General features: G+C 32.9%; 1 protein-coding gene across 1 annotated transcript in view; it reads left to right on the forward strand.

The window, feature by feature from the left end:
* LOC145694526 (sodium- and chloride-dependent GABA transporter 1-like) overlaps positions 1 to 21520 on the forward strand; it is a 126098-nt gene that overhangs the window by 83422 nt on the left and 21156 nt on the right. Inside the window, exons 5-9 of the mRNA XM_081770841.1 lie at positions 4091 to 4202; positions 7805 to 7937; positions 13925 to 14163; positions 18827 to 19043; positions 20635 to 20787. Of these exons, the coding sequence (XP_081626967.1) occupies positions 4091 to 4202; positions 7805 to 7937; positions 13925 to 14163; positions 18827 to 19043; positions 20635 to 20787 (854 nt within the window). The remainder of the gene's footprint in view (positions 1 to 4090; positions 4203 to 7804; positions 7938 to 13924; positions 14164 to 18826; positions 19044 to 20634; positions 20788 to 21520) is intronic.

Here is a 21520-nt window from a genome sequence, read left to right on the forward strand (position 1 = left end):
GTGTAGAACCTGGGTCTCCTACGCCAAAGGCGCATACTCTATTCACATACTCATGAGCGAGCTCGAAGGTTAATTTGTGTCTTCGAGTAGAAAATTAGGAAAGATATTCATCAAATGCTTTACATAGAACATTGTGGGGGACGCGGAATCATGAACACTAGGCAACAAGTGATAAAAATACACTTGAGCTTCTTGAAATGTGGGTATGGAGAGGGATGTAGAAAATTAGTTGATGGAACGAAACAATATTGAGAAAGTAAAAGGTGTAATAACAGCATTGCAAGTAATAAAGGTGCCATTCACCATAAATCTGTAACATACAAGTTTTATATGACTACTAATGGTGATGGAATAAATGTTTGCAAGCTAGCTGTTGCATCATTGTTCAAAATAGGATGACTAAATAAATAAATAAATAAATAAAAGACATCGAAATAATCCAAAACAAGTTGAAAAAGAATAGTTCTTCTGATCCAGACAAACGAGAGAAACATGCAAATAGATCTAACTAAGTTTGTGACGACGTTCGCTCGTATGTTAAAAAGCACATTACATTATTTCCAGCCAAACACTCATATTACTCAAGGACAAAATTCCACGACAATATCTTTCACTTACATTATCTGTCCTGAAAAAGTACCAATTGTATTTGGAACAATGTAGAGTCGAGAAAAAAAAAAAAACATACATTTCCTATAACACAATCTAGGTATCAAACAATATTTGTTAGCGAATTAAACCCATCTTTCACTCGTCCTAAAAGCGAAACGTGTTGCACTTGTGATAGTGGACAGTGTACCAAAAAGCATATTATTGAGATCTACAAAGTTGATTTCAATACTCTAAAACGTGATAGAGAAGTAGCAAAATCGACAAACGATATATAGGCCTATACATTACCATGGATCTGCAGCAAACTATGCCTCTTTCAAAACAGAGTACTTCTAAAGCATTTTTATAAAAAGACAATTGTGGTTTTACAATTTGAGTTTACGTACCATCTCTCAAGATAGCGATACAGCTGTAATTTGCACTTGGAAAAGAAGATATTGTTTCTCGCCGAAAAACTGAAGTTGCAAGTTCACTACCAACTGCCGTAGAGTTAGATTAAGCCCTGCGGAGAAATGACTTATCTTGTAATATGGAAAGATTCACCTGCTGAATAGAATAAACATTTTCAAATAATTTCTGTGTATCAATACATGATTTTGAAAAGTTATAATTTCAAGTCAATCGAACACCAATTCCCCGAGGAAGGGGGGTCCATCTACTTTGACTCTGATCGTGATTTTGGTTGAATAGGGAAGGAAATGGGATGCCATCCAAATGTGTATGTGCCAGAGGAATATCATCGCATTATTATCCAAGCAAGTAAAGGAAATCATGTAACTGATATGAAGCCACATTAAAAATATAGATAACCTGATGTTGTCTCTGAAACTCACAAATAGGAAAAAAAGAAAAAAGAAGTTTGGTGAAAAACGTCCCGTTTAGAGATGGGATTAAATTGATACTAGTAGAAGAATTTTGGTTCTTATTTGTTCAAAGAAAGCTACGGTACGATGCTTTCACACCTTCCAGGAAATTGGATATTCGTAGAAATAAAACAGACAACCCAATGTTGGCAATAACATTGTAGTTCCAAGGATTGGTCACAAAACTGGAGGGCTGAGAAAAAAGAAAAAGCAAAATATTAAGGAGCTATTACAATTTGTTTCCAACGAATATCATTGTTACTACGAACATATTGTAAAAGACGAATGAAACTAGTGTTAAAAGATTCTGTGGAAAATTCTTTTTTTTCTGTTTAATATGTTGTTCTGTATTATATTACGTACTTCGTTTCATTTTGTTCTTCTCTAAGCTATAAGCCTAGACCAGCGTTTCCCAACCTTTGTCAACTTGCGGCACACTACGAATGTTATTTGGATTCTCGCGGCACCTTATAGATATTATTATTTTTATATATAAGATTACCGAGAACACAGTGGTATTTTTCTGTGATTATTGATCTTCTTACAGAGAAGAAAGCTCTATCACTGGTTCTTCCCCGTGGTAAATCATTATGCTTATTTTTCATTCTAATTTAAAAATAGAAAACAATTGCAATGAAATATTGGACTCAAGTTTTTAAAAATACGCATTCTTTTTAAAAATTCTATCCAACCTTTTACTAAAAAGGAAGATCACTAAATAAGGAACGAACAAACAAATCTCTTTTACTTTTAAAACACAAATGTAGGTAATTTGTCGAAAGGATTGAATGATATTTTAAATTTTCAAGTTACGAAATAGTCTGCAATAATAAAGAAGCAATAATGGTCATAACAGTGATAACCATTTTTTTCAATATTAGAAATATACAGAACAGTAACCTGGTATGAAACTTAAAATTGTAGATTCATAGTAGAGGTTCATAGTAATGTGAAATACAAATATACATTTTTCCCTACGTTTTGCAATTTGACTACTATAAAATTAATAATTTTGTTTCGATTCCTCGCGGCACACCAGCGGCCCATTCACGGCCCACCTGTCTGCCGCGGCACACTGGTTGGGAAACGCTGGCCTAGACACTAGCATGTGTATGCGTTTATCATAACTTTATTCATACCACCTAAACAACTTTTGTTTTGAGATATGAATATTGTTTATGCTATTAACGGATGAAAGGGTTATGTACACAATTTCTTTCATGAGAGAGTGCAAATGAAACATTTGAAAGTAAGAAGCCTTAGGACAAATTTTCATACATATAGCTACAAAGAAAGTTATATCTGTAATACGTATATTGATTCAGTAAAAAATGCCATCATAAAAACTTTTACCTTAATTTTCTCGAAATGCACTAGTTGGCACATAACATCTTTATCCTCTAAGCTCTTCAGTTATTATAGGCAATATTAACGACATATCTTTTTGCGTCACAAAAGTTCGTTTTTCCGATTTTTTTTTAATGATCCACAACCATCTTATTTTCTTCAGCTCGACGTAATTTCTTGACTGATATATGTCTGTCTTTGAATAATATTGTAACTAAACATAAATTTAAAATTTAAGAGTTAATGGTAATTTTAAGCTGTCACAACAATAAACATAATATGTATTGTCATTTTGTTAGTATCATAATAGGGAGCTTAATCATAATAATTTTAAATATTAGTTTCATTTCAATAAATGCATGGTTCTCGTATAGTATTAGGTTTACAAAGAAATTCGATTTTTCTCGAAAACCACGCATGAGGTTTTATACTCACCTGTAGTACTTTGTTCAGCACAATAAGATCTGTCAATTTGTATATGCCTCACCTTTGAATATTTTCTTTTTGGATCAAAAGATTCTACATATTTCAATCAAAAATTTTCTGGTACGCTTTATATCTGAAGAACTACATATAGTGTAACCAAACCCAAACTATCACTTAACTCAGTATGATGTGCTCATTCCGTAGAAAATTTGAAAACTCGATTTAGGGGTCGTTCAAAAATTTTGTGGCCCCTGATCCAAAAATGCATCAAAAGATCCAATATATTTCAATCAAAAATTTTCTTGTAAGCCTTATAGGCCTTGTAAGCCTTTATTATATAGGTGCTGGCAGGAAGAGCGCGGAATTTGATTGGTCAATGACGACACCCAATCAGCATCAGTCTATGGCTTCAATTGTGATTGGCTGCTTGACTGGGTTGGTTGGCAAGCCCTGATTGGTTGTTTCGTATACATTTTCTTGCAATGAGAGGAAGTCATGTTTGGCTGAGTTGAAGACCGGTATCCCTATTGAAGTTGCTACCTTCTTCTAGTATTGCTATCGCCTAATGACAACTATATTCTTCACGACACCAGGAAAGCTTCAGTTTTTCATCATCTTTTTTTCGTTGAACGCAAATACTATTTTAGAATATATTGTTTACCTTACAAGGAACCTCTAGTCGCTTTAAATGTTAGGAAATGAACGAATTTTTGGGTTGTTGAGGTTGAATGACTCATATAAGCTAATGAAATCACTCATATGAGCTTACGACGCTTGACAGTTAAAAAAAAAATCATATTATATAACTTGGACTAATTGTTCTATATTCTTCTTTTCCCCAGGTAATTGGTGGAATACAGAGCATTGTTTCAAAGGATCAGAAAATCATACGCACAGACTATTGCCACATAATATAACAGCCAACCACACAACACCTGTTGAGGAATATTGGGAGTAAGTTGAATTACTAATCATTACATTACATTTAAAGAAAGAAACCCCCCTTGTTCTGGAAGGTAAGTGCTGGCATACATCAATAGCCTTTTGTTTCCTTTGATTTGTCAATTAAGTATTCCAAGGACCGAAGGCAGAGTGCTGTATTAAGATACGATACTAATCAGAAGGGGATATTAAAACAATGGAATATTTTTCTCCTGTTCAGTGGTGGAGCTAAACGGCGCTCTGGAGAACTAGGCCCCCTACTCAAAACCTTGGACACAGTAGTCCTCCTTTTCAGTAATGCTTATGCTGGTACCAACAAAAATACTGAAAATCTTATACAAATTGATAAATACTTTGTGTAATAGAACATTTAATTCAAATTAAGGATAAACCTTAAAGTACCAACCTCTGAATCTATTAATAAAAGAGGAATTGTTTACTATATAATAAATCTGAAGTGTAATGCTGTTTATAAAATTAGATTGTAATTCTTTTATTTATATGTTGTTTTTTTCTTTTCTGTTCAAATATTTTCATTTTATTTTAAATGAAGTAAAAGAGGTCATCAAGTCTATGAGGGCTATGTGGGCAGGTCTTGTAGCCAGAATGGAAGAAAGTAGGAACGGTTTCAAAGTTTTAACTGGGAATCCAATCGGAAAACGTCTATTAGGAAGACCTAGGTGCAGATGGGAGGACAATATTAAGGTGGATCTCGCAGAAATAGGAATACAAAGAAGAAACTGGATCCAGTTGGCTAAGGATAGAAGTCAATGGAGAGCGTTGAACCTCTGGGTTCGATAGGCCATAGAGTCAATCAGTTAGTTAGTTAGTTTAAATGAAATAAAACCAACATTTGTTTCCGATTTTACATTTCAGTAAAAAAGAGAAAGAAAACTGACTATACAGTACTCCATCAATTTACCTGAAAACTGTGGGAAAACCTCAATACGGATGATAGCTGAATTTCGAACCCAACTCCTTGCTAATATCAGGATAATGTACCAGCTGAATCGTGGCCGCTCGATATACGTACGTATGTTAGCATCACAAATGTCCTCTTCAAAATTTGAGTGGCTCCCTCACTGACCCATCTTAAAGATCCTAACTACGCTACTGCTATATTTAAAATTATTCTACTTATTGTTGAAGAATGTAAATGAAATACTGCTCAGCTACAATAATTAACCTACAGTATAATCTAAGGTTCAAGAGAATGTAAATAAACATGAATTCTTTCCAAATATTTGAGTTTTTAAATATTAAAGGTCACCCAAATGCTTAGCTTATAACTCAAACAATTTAAATAACAGAAGATAACTCAAAACGAAGCTAATATAATCTGAGCTTAATATGTTAGAGTTTGTAACTTTATGCATATAACAACTCAAGAAAGAAACTTTGTGCACCAAACAATGTTACAATCTTCGCGACAAATTGTCCAGTAGTTGATATTGCTAAACGTACCTTAGTTTGAAAAAAAAATATGGAAAATAAGGGAAACTGGAAGATTACTAGAGTTTTAAGTTCTCCCTGATTTTTCCTGGAAGTTTGTTTGGAGTTTCTCATTTCTTCTCAGTACGAGGAAGTGTAAGACAGGGAATTACAGCTTAACGCGTCGAATGATATGATTTAGATTTATTACTCATTCTGTAGACCATATTACATGTACATTTGTACAAAATGGTATAGAACTCGTCAGTATATAATAGATACTTAGATCAAATAGTATACAATGCTCTTTAACAACTTTTGAAAATTCTATATATATAGGCTAAACCAATTCTGCAATCTATATAACAAAAATATATATATGGACTTACTTACTATTGTAATTATTAATTACTTTATATACGTGTATATTTGTATTTACCATCTGCTATATACAATAGGGATTTAATCATTTTTCGAAATTTCACAATGACTATTAAGGTATTCATCTACTGTATAAAATGTGCTATTTTATAGCAGTTTGCGCACTGAGAGTTGACAAAGAAGCTCTTTTCATGAGTATTCTTTTATGTACCCAGGTACGTTAGAATATTGAGTTTTACGCCCATATAGATATGTGATTTTTTCCATATGTAAATGTTCTATGAAACATAGTAGATAAGTTATCTTTTCCACGCGTAACATAGTTGTGAGTATCACCATCTCTTTTAATATTATCCAAATGACCCCAAGTAATTTTGAGAAGTTCAAATATGTACAAAGAAGGAACTGTCATTATATTCAATGATTCAAATTGTTTTCTACAGCTGGTGAGTTTCAGTGATTTTGTAATGATTCTTATGACACATTTTTATTGTTTGAATACATTCTGAAGTTTTGGTGAAAACTCCCAGAACGCAACTCCGTATTTAATATGAGAATAGAATATGGCATAGTACAGAGATAGAATTGATTGTAGGTTCAATATTGGGAATAGAACTGGTATTATGTACATAGTCTGAGCTAACTATTTGCTTAGTTTGTCTACGTGTTCTTACCACGAAAATTTATGATCTAGATACACACCTAAAAATTTTACGGTATTAGTAAATGTACATATTTCATGATTCATGGATATCTGCGGTAGTTGGTGTGAAGTTGTGTGAGATAAATGATAGTAGACACATTTTGTTTTATCTGCATTTAGTTCTAATTTATTTTCTGAAAACCACTGCGTAAGTTGGGATGTTGTAAGATCAATGGCTTCTTGCAAGTTATTTCTGTCTTTGTTCAGCTACAAGTACTGTTGTATCATCAGCAAAAAGGAGCAGATCATCCTTTTCTATATTTAAGGATAAATCATTAAGATACAGAAGAAAGAGTATAGGTCCTAAAACTGACCCTTGTGGAACACCTTTTTCTCTTTATTTGTTCATTGGAGTTTACCTTGCTTAGAGTTTTAGTTGTTTCGTCCATATGAAGAATTTGTACGATTTGTTTACGATTGTATGAGTATGATTTGAACCACTCCATAGCAAACCCTATCCCTCGGCCTTCGTCTTGTTGCAAGTATTAGGAATACTGTAACAGAGTTTATTTCCAGTAGAGTAGAGACCATACAGGTATTTGATTAATAAAGTTGAATGAAAGTGTTAGTAAGGATGATTGCTTGAACAGAGCTCAATCTTGCTCAAGATGTTTTCCACTCTATTGGAAGGTCACAATGCGTGGTTTGTCTATATTGTGGACGGTGAAAAGTTAAGTTTCTCCGAAAGATTCTTACACAATTTACGTGGTCTAACTACAATCCACATTTTTACAACCTTCTTTTGAAATTTGTTTATGCTTAATCGACTTAGCCATTTTGTTTAGTTTATTGTAATAAACATTAACTTGTGTTTAAAAATAACATCTGAATATTGCTTATTCTAGCGTTGAGACTATATCTAAATTAAGTAAAGTTAAAATATGACCAAAGCAAACACATTTTATTACTTAATCTGTGTTCAGTTTCAGCATACACCGTTACCTTCATCATTCATGTTTCTGACGAAGGCAATAATATGTTGTCGAAACTGTACCACAGATTAAGTAATAATATGAGTTAGCTTTGGTCAGATATTATTTTTTAAGTTTAAATAACATATATATTGTGTCTTATGTATTTCATATCTTTTAAATAACAGAAAACGTGTTTTACGGATAACAGAAGGAATGGAGAATCTTGGTGGAATGCAATGGGAATTAGCTGGCTGTCTACTTTTGGGATGGATTCTAGTCTACTTCATTATATGGAAAGGACTTAGTCAAAGTGGAAAGGTAAGTGTATTAAGTTGCTAGTATTCATAAATTATATGTGTCTTACTATCAGTTGTGCTTTGGGTTTATTGACCTCCCGAAACACACACACATACACACAAGAAAAAAAAGACGTAGTTAAGAAATGAAGATCATGAAGGTATCCAACATATACAGTGTGGCCATAAAGTCCCGTTACACCTGAAAATAAGTTACATAAACCACTAAACGTACGTAAAAAACCACACAGAAAGAACTGAATGACATGGACAACAATACTTTTGAGAGGTTTTATTGAGATAGAAAACATTAAGTATCCAAAAGAGCAGTCTGTCGACCGTCATTCTCATGACAAAGGATAATACGCCGCCAGGTTCTGTGCGACAGTTTGCGAAGCATGGCAGCTGTAACTTGAGTGAAAGCTTGTTTCACAGCTTCCGTCAGTTCGGCAATGGCATCGTAACGGTTTTGTGCAACGATGTCATTTATGTACCACACACACACGCATTATCACAGATGGTGAGATCTGGCAACAACTTGCAATAACACGTTTTGCAACACTGTAACTAGAAGTATCAGCTATCGTTCACACAATCTGAAACAATGGAAAACTTACATTAGCATTTATACATTAGTATTTATCAAAGGGTAACGGACTTTGTGACCACCCTGTAGAGATTAATTTATAATTAATAACATAGGAAGAACGTTATTTCAATGCGGCCAAGTTCTAAGATTGACAGGTGACCAACTTACAGAGAAAGAAACAATGCATACATTGCAGAGAAAGAAATAATTCATACATTACAGAGAAAGAAATAATACATATCTTATTGGAAAATGCTGTTTTCTTAAAAATGAGATCAAGTTTGACAGGTGACCAGGTGGCCGAATTAATAGGTTTCACTATATTAAAATAATATTTATTTTATTAGCCTAAATTAAAATATAGAGGAATCTTTAAATTATACTTTGCATTGATCGAATGTTATATGCACTGTTTCAACACTAAGATCAGTGCCGTGTCGTGGAAAATCACACCGGGACGAAAGTATACGACGGAGTGAGGTCGACAAACCAGGTGCCACCATGATTGACGCGAGGCGTAAAAAAATTTTCAAAAATAAGCCGTGCTTTTTCTTGATTTTGAACACTTTTTTATTTTTTACCCTTCCATTTTATATATGTGCACATGCATTTTCCTAACATGAGTAAAATTTGAAAAAAATACTGCTATTAATCTAAAATATTTCAAGTAATTTTCCTCTTTTTTTCTTTCCTTTTTTTCAGTTCTTTTTTCGCGCCCCCTTACTTCGGCGCCCGGGGCCGTCGCCCCGCTTGTCCCCTACCCTCCACGGCACGGCACTGACTATGATTACGCGTTGTGTTGTTAAATAAATAAGTACTTCTTAAAGCACAATTACTAATTGAACATGTTCCTTGTTCATATAAAAAAACTAACTATGACAATTCTTGTCTGTAGCTTCACACCAATCTTTTAGTAGACATATGTTATTCTACTACTAAAAGTTTCATAGATAATTGGAAGGATAATGAAGAATCATTAATTACTAAAAGCCGATACTCGAGGAAAAATAAGTAGAGCTGTTGTCAAAAATAGGAATAAGGATATTTTATTTTTAAAACATTAAAATTTCGAGTATTCTTTGTACTTAACTCTTTATACTTACTTACCGCTAGTATTAGTAGTATACTTAAAGTATAATGTAGTTCTAATATTTTCTAATCTTTTTAACTGTGTCTTAACATCGAGATGTTTCTTTTCTTGATATTATGTTATGATAAAGATTCATGCAGTTGACTTTATAGACGTTGGACTGACAGAACTTCCAAAATTTCGACAGAACTTCCAAAATTGCACTGTATCTCCCATTTTATAAGTTACAGGGTTATGTTATATATTTTTCTTTATTTCCTCTTAAGAGACAAAAGTCGTACATTTCGCAATTTAATAACACGTGAAATTACAGTAATATCTACATGAGAATCTGATAAATATTTGATCGAAATCGAGTACAGACTACACGATATATCATCAGATCAATCATGACCTAGAACAGCGTTTTACAAACTTTTTTTTTTTTAACTAGGGACAATTTTATTAGACTGACTGTACTCTTCGAAAGTATATTTATATAATGTTTTAAGTACATATTAATAATTGCAGTATATTTAGTTTTTAAAATTATCTTAAGTTTGTGTTGGTATTTGTAAAAAAAAAAAAAAGTTTATTATTATTATTATTTTAATAATTAAAGGTTAGGAAGAAAAGTAAAAGACGCTAGCATATAACATTTCTAAACTTTGTTTGAGAATATCTGCTGTAGAGTGTGATATGCAAGTCACTTGTTTGGAGACTTCCATTTCTTTTTTATTTATTTTCCTTCTAATTTAAAAGAACAGCGTGCGGAATAAATAAATTTCCTTTTTTATATACGCATTATTAACTAAGAAAATGGACTTTGAAAAGTCTTTTAAGCTATCCCCACTGAAAATGGCCCCACTCCATGTTTATATGCTATTGATGTAAGTGGAGCCCCAGAAGTCTAAGGGCTTAGCTGCATATGGAACAAATAGCGGGAATTTGAAAGATTTTTTTTTTTCAAATTTGATATTGCAAAACAGCTGTCTAATAATTTGCTTTCTACCGTCTACGTTAAAGCAAAGTCGCTCTTGCCGTAGAAATTTTAACTAAAGCGCTCATGATTGAATTGGGTGAGTTTGACAGGTACATTATGATCTCCTAATTTCACGATTACAGAGATAGGCTTCAATTCTGTTACTATACTAGTTATTGAACCTGCCCATTGTATGCATATTTAATTATTTCAGATATAAACTGTGAAGACAGCGAATCAAATTTATTACGAACAATTTGTTAACAAATTAGCCTTGCACTACCACAGCAAATTTATATTGATTACCACTTTAATTTCTTATCTCATGAAATATAACTTAAATAATAAAGACCACAGTTAATACTAATGTATATCAGTCTAAATTATGCGTAAAATGTGCAGGACAAATTACATTATTTCGTTTCCACATCACGCATATCTTTCAGTTAAAATCCATTGACATCAACTTAATTCAGGAATAAAACAAAAACAGATTTATCCTTAAATATCTATTACCACTTGAAAATAAATAACATTGATAATTAAGAGATAACTTATAACATGTATTTGAAGTTCTCTTTAAACAAATCCTTCTACATTTAGAGAGTTCACTTACTCTTTGTCTCTTCTTCTTTTATTTCAGCTTATTGTGTGATTGTTTTAGAAATTATTAAAGAACCACTCGGATAGTTCCTTTTTGTGGTGTTTTTTTTCATTAGAGTTAGCTTTAAATTCAAAGTTAAGATTTTCAACTAAACGAATATAACAATTTTTATTCAATATTGTGAAAACAAAATTTAATAGATAAGCAAATAATGGCACTTCCTATGCTTTTTAACAAAACAAAAAATATCAATCTTTCTGCCTCAACAAAAAATGTGACTATCCGCAACATATATTTTACTGGTAATTTTGAAGCTAGCAGAGTATGTTCTCACTTGAATATACATAATATACAAATATGTAGAAATTTCACTTGTCCATGCATAGAAAATCAAAAACCATACATACAAATTGTTTAGTAAATGGTCCCGTTCATAGGCTTTCATTTTTCGTCAAACAGGTTACAAACAATTTTCCACAAATAATTTCACTTTCCTTCATTACACAAATAACTATAACTTCCAATAATTTCTAATATCTCACTCATAATATGTTAACTTCACTTTGAAGCACAAATAAAAGGATAAAATGCTTAAATAACATGCTCTTGGAAATGTGAGACAACTGGAGAAACAAAACTTACGTTGTCTACCATAATTACCTTTTCTTCATTCTGAAGAGCGGATGTTTGCCACACACCTACGAAGGTTCGCAGATGGCAGCATCATTCACATCTTCACTCTTCAGTCAGCTGGTATCCACCTCCAAAGGCAGAAGCTGTCAGAAATGCATACGTACGCTAAATATTTTTTTTTCTCCGAACAAATAAATTTTATCACACAACAAGCTAAATTGTTTGTTTGTTAAAGAACAAATATATCATGGTATATCAATGGTACGATAACAAAGCAAAAGTTTTAATAGAGGTTTTGGGAAAGGGAAAAGTCGGTATTGCATGTAGAGAATTTAAATTTACAAATATAACTGGTAAATTTGGTTACTCAGTTTTCAGGAATATTTTTTTCATAACTGTATAGATATCCATTCTCTGAAGTGTTGTATAAAACTATAATTATGCACCATTTCATGCTATATGCTGGGCAAAGGCAGTGTCGTCTCCAGATACACCTATGACGTGAACCAATAAATTTTTTTTTCTTCTGCGGAAAATTCAGATGGTATTTCTCCCTCTCTATCTCTCTCTGATATCTTCCAATACTGAAAAGTATTTGAAAAAAATACTGTAAGGGACATTTTATACCATTATTTTGTATTTAGTTTTGAATTTGAATATTAAATCCGTATTTTAGTGGAAATCCCCATTATACTTGTTCTGACTCTCTTGGATTAAAAGGAACACAATAGCAAACCTCGAGGACCACAGTTTGAAAGACGCTGACCTAAAAGTTGAAAAGAAATAATGGATAAATATAATTAACTGCATTTACTCTTAATATTTAAAAAAATCATTATAACTTTTTCACCCACTGTTAATGCTAATGCGATTGAAACAAAATAAATTAAAAAAAAACAAAGCCTGAGTTTTAGCTATTATCAAATTAAAGTTTTCCAGGACTACATTATAAATTAATAACTAGTAACGTGTTATTTATATACCAAATCCTACCTAAAACTACATGAACTGACATAAAATAACGAGTACTTCTGGTTGATGTGGAAAGTTAAGGTGGTGGTGGTGTTTGAGTTTAACGTCCCGTTCAGCAGCGAGGCTATATGAGACGTGGACCTACTGATTAACGTGGAATCCGAACCACATGAGCTCCCGCCGGGAATCGAACCCGGGTCTCCCACGCCAAAGGCGCGAACGTTAACCGCTTAGCCACAGAGGAGCTCGATGTGGAAAGTTGAAATTTGGCATGATTATACCTTTTCGAAACTAACGTACAAGTAAGTTGCCAAAAGTGAAAACTTTTAATATTTAGAGGATCTAAAGGTAGGATGAAAAAATTCCCTGTTATTTAAATGAGCTTTTTTTTTTTTTTTTTTAAGACCTATAATCTCATATTTTAGGCACTTGGAATTGGAATAAAAACTTGAATTTCGGTATGCTTGTATGTTTTCGTTAGCGTTACCTGAGTAAATTACCAAAAATAAAAATTTCCAAATTTTGAGTGGTTTTAGGAAAACTGAAAGATCTTTCCCATGATATTTATATGGGACATCTTCCATATCCCCAAAATGTTTAGGTACTTCCGGCAGGATTAGAATGATGAAGTTTGGCATGATTGTAGCCTTCCGGAACCAACCGACAAGAAAATTGCCAAAAGATAATATTTTTATTTTTTTAATCGTCTAAAGGTGGTATGAAAAATTTTCAATGTTATTTAAATAGGCGTTTAATTGGGATACAAAATCATATCTTTTAGATGGTTGAAATAGGAAAAGAAACTTGAAATTCGGCAGAATTGTGGGTTTAAGAGGTTCGAGGCTATACGACAAGCAAACGCGGGGGCCTTGGGACGGAGCCCCCAGCTAACCAAAGGCTAGTATTGTGTATAAATTTCAATTTTTTAATAAAAACTTTTTTCTCTTGTCAAAGGATTGATATACAATCGTTACATGCCTAAGAAAAGCAGTGGATTTAACTTCAAATATAGATTTTAATATAATAATAGATTATCGTATTTAATACAAATATGATTTATTTGCAGGTAATTAATTATGTCTTATTAATATAAATATAAGGAAATTTTTCCTTGTTTATAGATACAGTCTTCTCAAATATTTGTTATCTAACGATTTCAGATCATCTGGTTCACAGCACTTTTCCCATATCTTATTATGTTTGTATTGTTAATTCGTGGGGTTACCCTTGATGGTGCTGCGGATGGATTGTATTACTTCATAACGCCAGATTGGTCCAAGTTGAAAAGTGCTTCAGCGTGGATAGATGGGGCTACTCAGATCTTTTTTGGGTATAGTGTGGGCACAGGAGCATTACCTGCATTGGGCTCTTACAATGATTTTCATCACAATTGTTTCAGGTAAGTGCAGAAGCTTAACATAAAACTGTTACAGTGTTATACACTAAGAGATTAGAAGCTTCAGACTTGTGAAAAATTTATTTCAGCATAAACATGAGGTAATTGATATATATATTTCATATAAACACTATCCGTCCTATATGAAAAAAAAAAAAAAGCATTTGAATTGCATTTTAAATTTTCCAGAAATCAAACTCTAAATCGGGACAAAGGTAATTTTAATAAGGATAGAAAGCTATATCATGAGACATTGATATTAAGAGCCTGCCTTACTAAAAATTAACACAAAATTTATTATTTTTCTTCTCACTTGTTTGCTTGTTTTTCATAAGTGAAAAGAGATAATGAAATGCAACTTACCACATAGATAATGTTATTCTACAACAGAAAATATGAACCTGAAGAATTTTCAGTGTTGCCGAAATAACATTTTCCCCAAAATCTAAGTTAAGGCAGCGACTAGAGGAACGAACTCAACTGCATTTGATTACATGTCACGTTGTCTTGGAATCCTGTGAACTACTTTTTAAATAATAGTTGTATTTAGTTTGTAATAAACAAAATAGTTTTAACATACAGTTATTAAAATTTAATAATAATGTTATCTTATAAAGTAGTTCACAGGATACCAAAACATGATACGTAATCAAATGCAGTTCAGTTCGTTCGTCTAGACGCTGCCTTAACTTAGACTTGGGGGAATGTTATTCTGACAACACTGTAATTTGTATGGATGGCAACATTGAAAATTCTTCAGGTTCATATCTATCTATTGTGGTAGGTTGAATTGTGGTGGTCTGCTTGTGATAAGTTGCATTTCATTATATCCTTTCACTTATGAAAAGCGAGCAAAAGAAAAATGGTAAACTTTGTATTATTTTTAATAATTCAGGCTCTTAAAATGTTTTCATAGTAAATAAATAAATAAATAAAATAAAATATACTTGTAATTATCTATTGAAGCTTTCCTGGCGACGTATTGTGAACAGGTCTTCTCGGGCTAGCAGCCAGGTAAATACTGTTATATCTTGCAACGTTTCGAGGGCTGACATCGTCCTCATCTTCAGGCGAATATACACTGCATTGCACCATCATATTTGCCTGAAGATGAGGACGATGTCAGCCCTCGAAACGTCGCAAGATATAACAGTATTTACCTGGCTGCTAGCCCGATAAGACCTGTTCATCAATTCGGTTATTTCTTCCTCTCATTAAAATATATTTTCAATTTTACAGTTTGTAATCAAACAAAAAATAATAATAAAAAGGAGAAATGAAGTAATAAAAATCATAAAGGGGCAAGATTGCAGTAAAAATAAGAATATGTTTTCTATTAGATAGGTAAGAACCATCTATCCATTTCTTTGCCTCTTTGCAAATCCCCTTACTCAAAACTTTTGTACCAAGTGAACTTTGTGGTGGACAAACACCGTGTGCGTGGGTTTTCTCGGGGTTCTCCCGTTTTCTCCCACTTTCTTCATTCCACCATTTCATTCATCTCTCATCATCACCGTCTCCTTTAGCCTAACCGACATAACCGTGGGACGTAAAACTCAAAAATTTCATTTTTCATTTCATTTCAAAACTTTTGTATGTTCTGATGAAGACGACAGAGAAAAGTCACCGAAATTAGTCGTAGTAGCTGCAAAAAATTTAAATAATACACGGTTTAGATAAATTCGAATCATCACACGTATAATGTTAGATATTAAATATTAAGAGCAAACAGATATTACAGTGATAGCAAATCATGTTTATTTAAACTGGAGTTCGTTTGGGTAGGATTTAATTAGCAATCATCGCTTTACTAAAGGCACGGGCGTTAATCCCACCGGAGACACTGGGGACGTGTTCCTCCAATATTTGTAACACGGCTTTCATCCAATATTTCTGCTCTGCAGAAACTGAAGACGTATCTTAGGTCATCTAGACCCAAAAGAGGCTGAACCATGCAGCAATTTCCTACGTCCACAAAACAATATTAGATAAAGTGTATATATATATATATATATAACACAAAAGTTTGTTTCGAATTGTGAGAAAACGTAGTCAATTTTTGGCCCTATGAAGGTAAAAGTGGAGTAAAATGTAAAGAAACAAACGGTTTTTGTTTAGATAGCGAGCAAGGATGTTATAAAATAGAGAATCTGCCCATACTACAAAATCGTGAAACTATACGTCACAGCTTCGCCACACCTACTCTGCCCACTCCAAGCCACTAAGATTGCAATGTTCCGAGCCAACAATCATGGCGAAAACGAAAGTAGCCAATCAGACGTGCCGACTCAGACGATGCTTTTTTTTTTTTTTCATTGAGTTCACATGATGAAGATACGTATGGGCAGATCCTCTATTTTATAACATCCCTGATAGCGAGCAGCAAAACAAGTTTAATTTAGCTTTAAAAAAAATTAACTTTTTTTTTTTTTGGCTATACATTGTTGAACCACGTTTACATTAGTTGTAGATTTGTGGGCGTAAAACCTGTTTTCAAATTTTTGTTAGTCCTGAGTATTTACTTCGCACTACCTTTTATCACTATTTTGTTTTTGACATACACTTGTTATCATTTAAGTTTAATTAAAATTCTAAAAAAAATAAATAAAAATAAAAAAAAATAAAGTTGAACCTTACTGTTTAAATAAAGAAACAAACTTTAAAGTGTGTGTGTATGTGTTTAGTATCACAGTTTCAAAAAAGAAAAAAAAAAAAAACTAGACTATCAAAGATAAAGATAAAATACAAAAAAATGTTTTTGTTTATTTTTAAGTAAAAAATGCTTTAATATGTAATGTACGAAGACATATTTTTAAAAGAATTTTCCGGGGCACCGTGGTACTCTGTCTCTCCCCAAAACTTATGTCTTGCTGACGCCAATGACAACAGGAACAATTTCTTGTGAACTCATACATCAATCTTGGGTGTATTAATTATTTTAACCACAACGTTAGTTAAGTTTGTCAACTAAGTATCTTTACAATATTTGTCTGTCATAATACTGCAGAACATTCTAGGTCATTCAATGTAAATGTGAATAAAATTTAATACATAAATTGTATTTGCTAATTAGTATTTGGGTTTGAAACTGCATCAGACTTTATCCTCTTGTGAATTTGTTTAGATTCAAAGAAGAAGGAAAATGCGAATTTGGTAATAAATATTTATCCTAACAACTAATTGTTTCATTAAATATGCGAGGGGCGTCCAATAAATTATCTACCTTGGCAAGAAGGAATGCAGATAGGCTCACCCGGCCATCATTGTTTTTCCATGTAGTCCCCATGGAGGACCATGCACCGTCGCCACTTTGTCGGTAGCGAAGAAATCCCAGAGAAAAAATAGTCTTTGTCATGGCCTGCAAACCACTGGGAAACACTCTGTTGGACCTCGTCGTCCGACTTAAAACACCCATTCTGCAACCCCATACACTTGTCGCTCGTGAATCTCCTTGGGTCCCTTCCCTTCTTTAGTGAGGAACTTTATAAAGGAACGGTGCTCCAACTTCTTCAAATCCATTATTCGCGGAGTCACACAACACATTCTCTACGTGGTTTAACGCACTCTGCTCACGACCAACGCGTTGCTCCGACTGACTTCAAATTGCGCAGCAGGGTTCCCCACAGTGGCCTTGGCCTGCATCTTATGCTCTGCCCCTCCCTTCCTATCTAGGTAGATAACTTATTGGACGTCCCTCGTAGTTGAACTTTCGAAAAAGAAACAACCGATTTCATTGTATGAAATGCTGAAAAAACTTTACAGATACAGGCAATTTGCCACATCGTACAATACCATTTGCCACCCTTTTGTAAGGGTAGGGTGAGTTAAGGGTAAGGTAATAACTTTTGTAAGAGTAAGATGAATGGGGACATATTTGAAATGGGGGCTGGCCATCGACACGTTAGTGTAAATTCATTCATTCATTTATGTTGTGGGTTCCAGGTAAATGGCAACGTTGCATTTTCATTTAACATTGGGCGCATAAAAGTATACAGCCCAAACGACTCGCCCGATTTTAAAAATCCTTTTCTTTAGATTGAAAACATCATATTTGGAGACGGTTTTCTCTTTTACATTTCGATGTAACTCTGATAATAACAGAGTTACCCTATGTCAGGGGACTTCTGAGATACCCTGTATCTATTTTAACAAAATTTTCTATTACCTTACCTTTACAATATAAGTGCATATCATTAATACAAATTATCCAAAAATGAATTGAAACATCTGACCTTAATGTACTAATTGTTATATACGACAATTAATATATTAGATACTCTTTGTTCCCTTAGTTTCAAGCGATAAAACTTTAACTCTTACAAGTGTGACTTTCCTCACGAGCCGCCTCTGGTTACGAAACTAATCATAACGCTGATGTATATCAATGAATTATAATTAAGTCTAAATGTTAGCAATTCGGAGAAGTGCTTTATTAGTAAAGGATATAAGTACCTAGGCTATCAAGCTAAATAAATTCTGTAGAATGTATGGATTGATTCAGTATTTTCAAAGAAATTTAGTTAAATTTCTCATGTTAAATATTTATCACATTTTGCCGTTATTCTCTCGTTATATCTACATCAGAAATAGGTTTTTAATCTACAAAATATTATTTACCATAATAAGATTTTTAAATCTTAACATGACATTTTAAAAAATTTTTCAGGGACGCCATTATAACCTGTATAGTGAACACACTAACATGTTTGCTGGCTGGTTCTATAACTTTTTCCATTTTGGGTTACATTGCCTTCACACAGTCAGCATCTGTGGCAGACGTTGTGAAAAGTGGACCTGGTTTAGTGTTCTTAACTTATCCAGAAGTTGTACTAAAGCTTCCAGGATCCGTGGCATGGGCGACCATTTTCTTTGTTATGCTGGCTGTAAGTATTACATAACTGGTTGCAAGACTACTAGTAATAAACACTTATATTATGTATAGCTTTCAACTGATTCACATCTTGTAAACGATTTTGGTATTCTTTTGTGTTCAAATGAAATCTCATTCGAGTAGAATGAAAAACAAAAACATAATCGAAATTTAAGATTTTCTCGTTTGAATAGTAGGAATAAAATTCAGAGACTAGTAGGAATAAATTTCAGAGACTAATAAGAATAGTAGGAATCAATTTCAGAGACTAGTAGGAGTAAATTTCTGAGACTAATAAGAAGAGTAGGAATAAATTTCAAAGAGTAGTAGGAGTAAATTTCAGACTAATAGGAATAGTAGAAATAAATTTCAGAGGCTAATAGGAATAAATTTCAGAAACTAGTAGGAATAAATTTCAGAGACTAGTAAGAATAGCAGGAATAAATTTCAGAGACTAGTAAGAATAGCAGGAATAAATTTCAGAGACTAGCAGGAATAGATTTCAGTTACTAGTAGGAACAAATTTCCGAAACTAGTAGGAATAGCAAGAATAAATTTCAGAGACTAGTAGGAATAAATTTCACAAACTAGTAGGAATAGCAGGAATACATTTCAGAAACTAGTAGGAATACATTTCGGAAACCAGTACGAATAATAGGAATACATTTCAGAGACTAATAGGAATAGCAGGAATAAATTTCGAACAGTAGGAATGATTGGTCGATTGAATTGGAAGTTTGCATCCCTTGCAGAAACGTGACTATACGAGACATGGACCTACAGTTTTACATAGGATCCAAATCAAATGAGGACCGGAATCGGATTCAAGCAAAGACGAGTACATTAGAGTAGTACGAATGAATTCATAGTAGGGGGAAAATCCTATTAGTCAAAGATACAGGTAAATAGGCGATTCCGAGAGAACGATACCCAGTTTACACTAAGACAATTCATTTTGTTATTATGTTCATTTTACACATTGTTCATAAAATATAGAATTATGCAGTAGGTAATTGAAAACAATCAGTTAATATTATTGCAGACTGTTATTGTTTGAAAATATCTTTAATTATTTTTTAAAAATTTATTTTGTATTATATTTAAAGTTTTTAAAGAAAAGATTCAAATTAAAAAGAATAATACGATATTTGTATCCCGAACAGTAATCATTAACTGTCATTAATTATAATTTTCTGTAGCCTACAGGGCAAAAATGTTTCCTATCGCATTCTCATTCCATTAGTTCATCTCATAAACATACACTTTCATTAATCATCTTTCTCCTTTAGCCTACAGGGCATCAACGTTTGCTTCCTCATTCTCCTTCCATCATTTCGTTTCGTAATCATTAACTGCTATTATTTCATCATTGTCTTCAGCTTACAGGGTATAAACGTGGGATGTAAGACCGAAATATTTCATTTTCGTTTCTTTTCATTATGTATTCTCTGCCAAGTAATACTCTCACAATTCTAAAGGCAAAAACAATAAAATAAAATAAAAAGAATACAGGAATATTTAATTTAGATTTTTTTTTATATAAAGAAAAGTAATTTAATTTTGGTTTGATTATACTGTATAATCTTATTTGTTCCTGATTTCAGATTCTTGGCATTGACAGCGAATTCTGTAATGTGGAATCCTTTGTCACTGGGATGGTGGACAATTGGCCTTTAGTACTGAGAGCACATAGAAAAAAGTTTACGTTAGGAGTCTGTGTCCTCATGTTCCTTCTAGGATTACCCATGGTCACTGAGGTTAGTTACAAAACGTCTTTCGTCAGTGTAAATGCGCAAACCAGAAATTATTATTATAAAATTGCAGTGTCTGTGAAGAAATTTGGTGTATCACAGTGCACAAAACCTGAAAATAGAAGTTTTTAACGGCTCAACAATGGAAGTCGGGCCACCAAGAATTTTCCGTGTTAAAATTTAGTAATGGTATGATCCATCTATTTATCTATCTATCCATATATATATATATATATATATATATATATATATATAAGTGTGTGTGTGTGTGTGTAAATGAGAGTGACTACGTTTGTCATTTAATAACTCTTGAATCACCCGATCGATGTCAATCAAACTTTCAACATAGATGAGGTTCCGGCCTGAGATGGTTACCATTTCACTTTGATACTGCGACTTGGGGAGGGGGAGAGATATAAAAATGATAGAAAATGACAGATCTTAGTATTGAATCCATAGTTTTTGGGGTCACTGAGACGAACAGTGACACTTGATATATCTATATCTATATCTATATCTATATCTATATCTATATCTATATCTATATCTATATCTATATCTATATTTATCTCTCTCTCTCTCTCTCTCTCTCTCTCTCTATATATATATATATATATATATATATATATATATATATATATATATAATAAAACATTGATTTATAAAATATGAACAAAATCGTTTGAGCTATATCGAGAAAAACGAAAATTTCGATGTTCATTCTTCAGTAAACTACCCT

This window comes from Thermobia domestica, chromosome 9 (assembly GCF_964235325.1).
Source record: "Thermobia domestica chromosome 9, izTheDome1.hap1.1, whole genome shotgun sequence".
In the NCBI taxonomy this organism is placed as follows: domain Eukaryota; kingdom Metazoa; phylum Arthropoda; class Insecta; order Zygentoma; family Lepismatidae; genus Thermobia; species Thermobia domestica.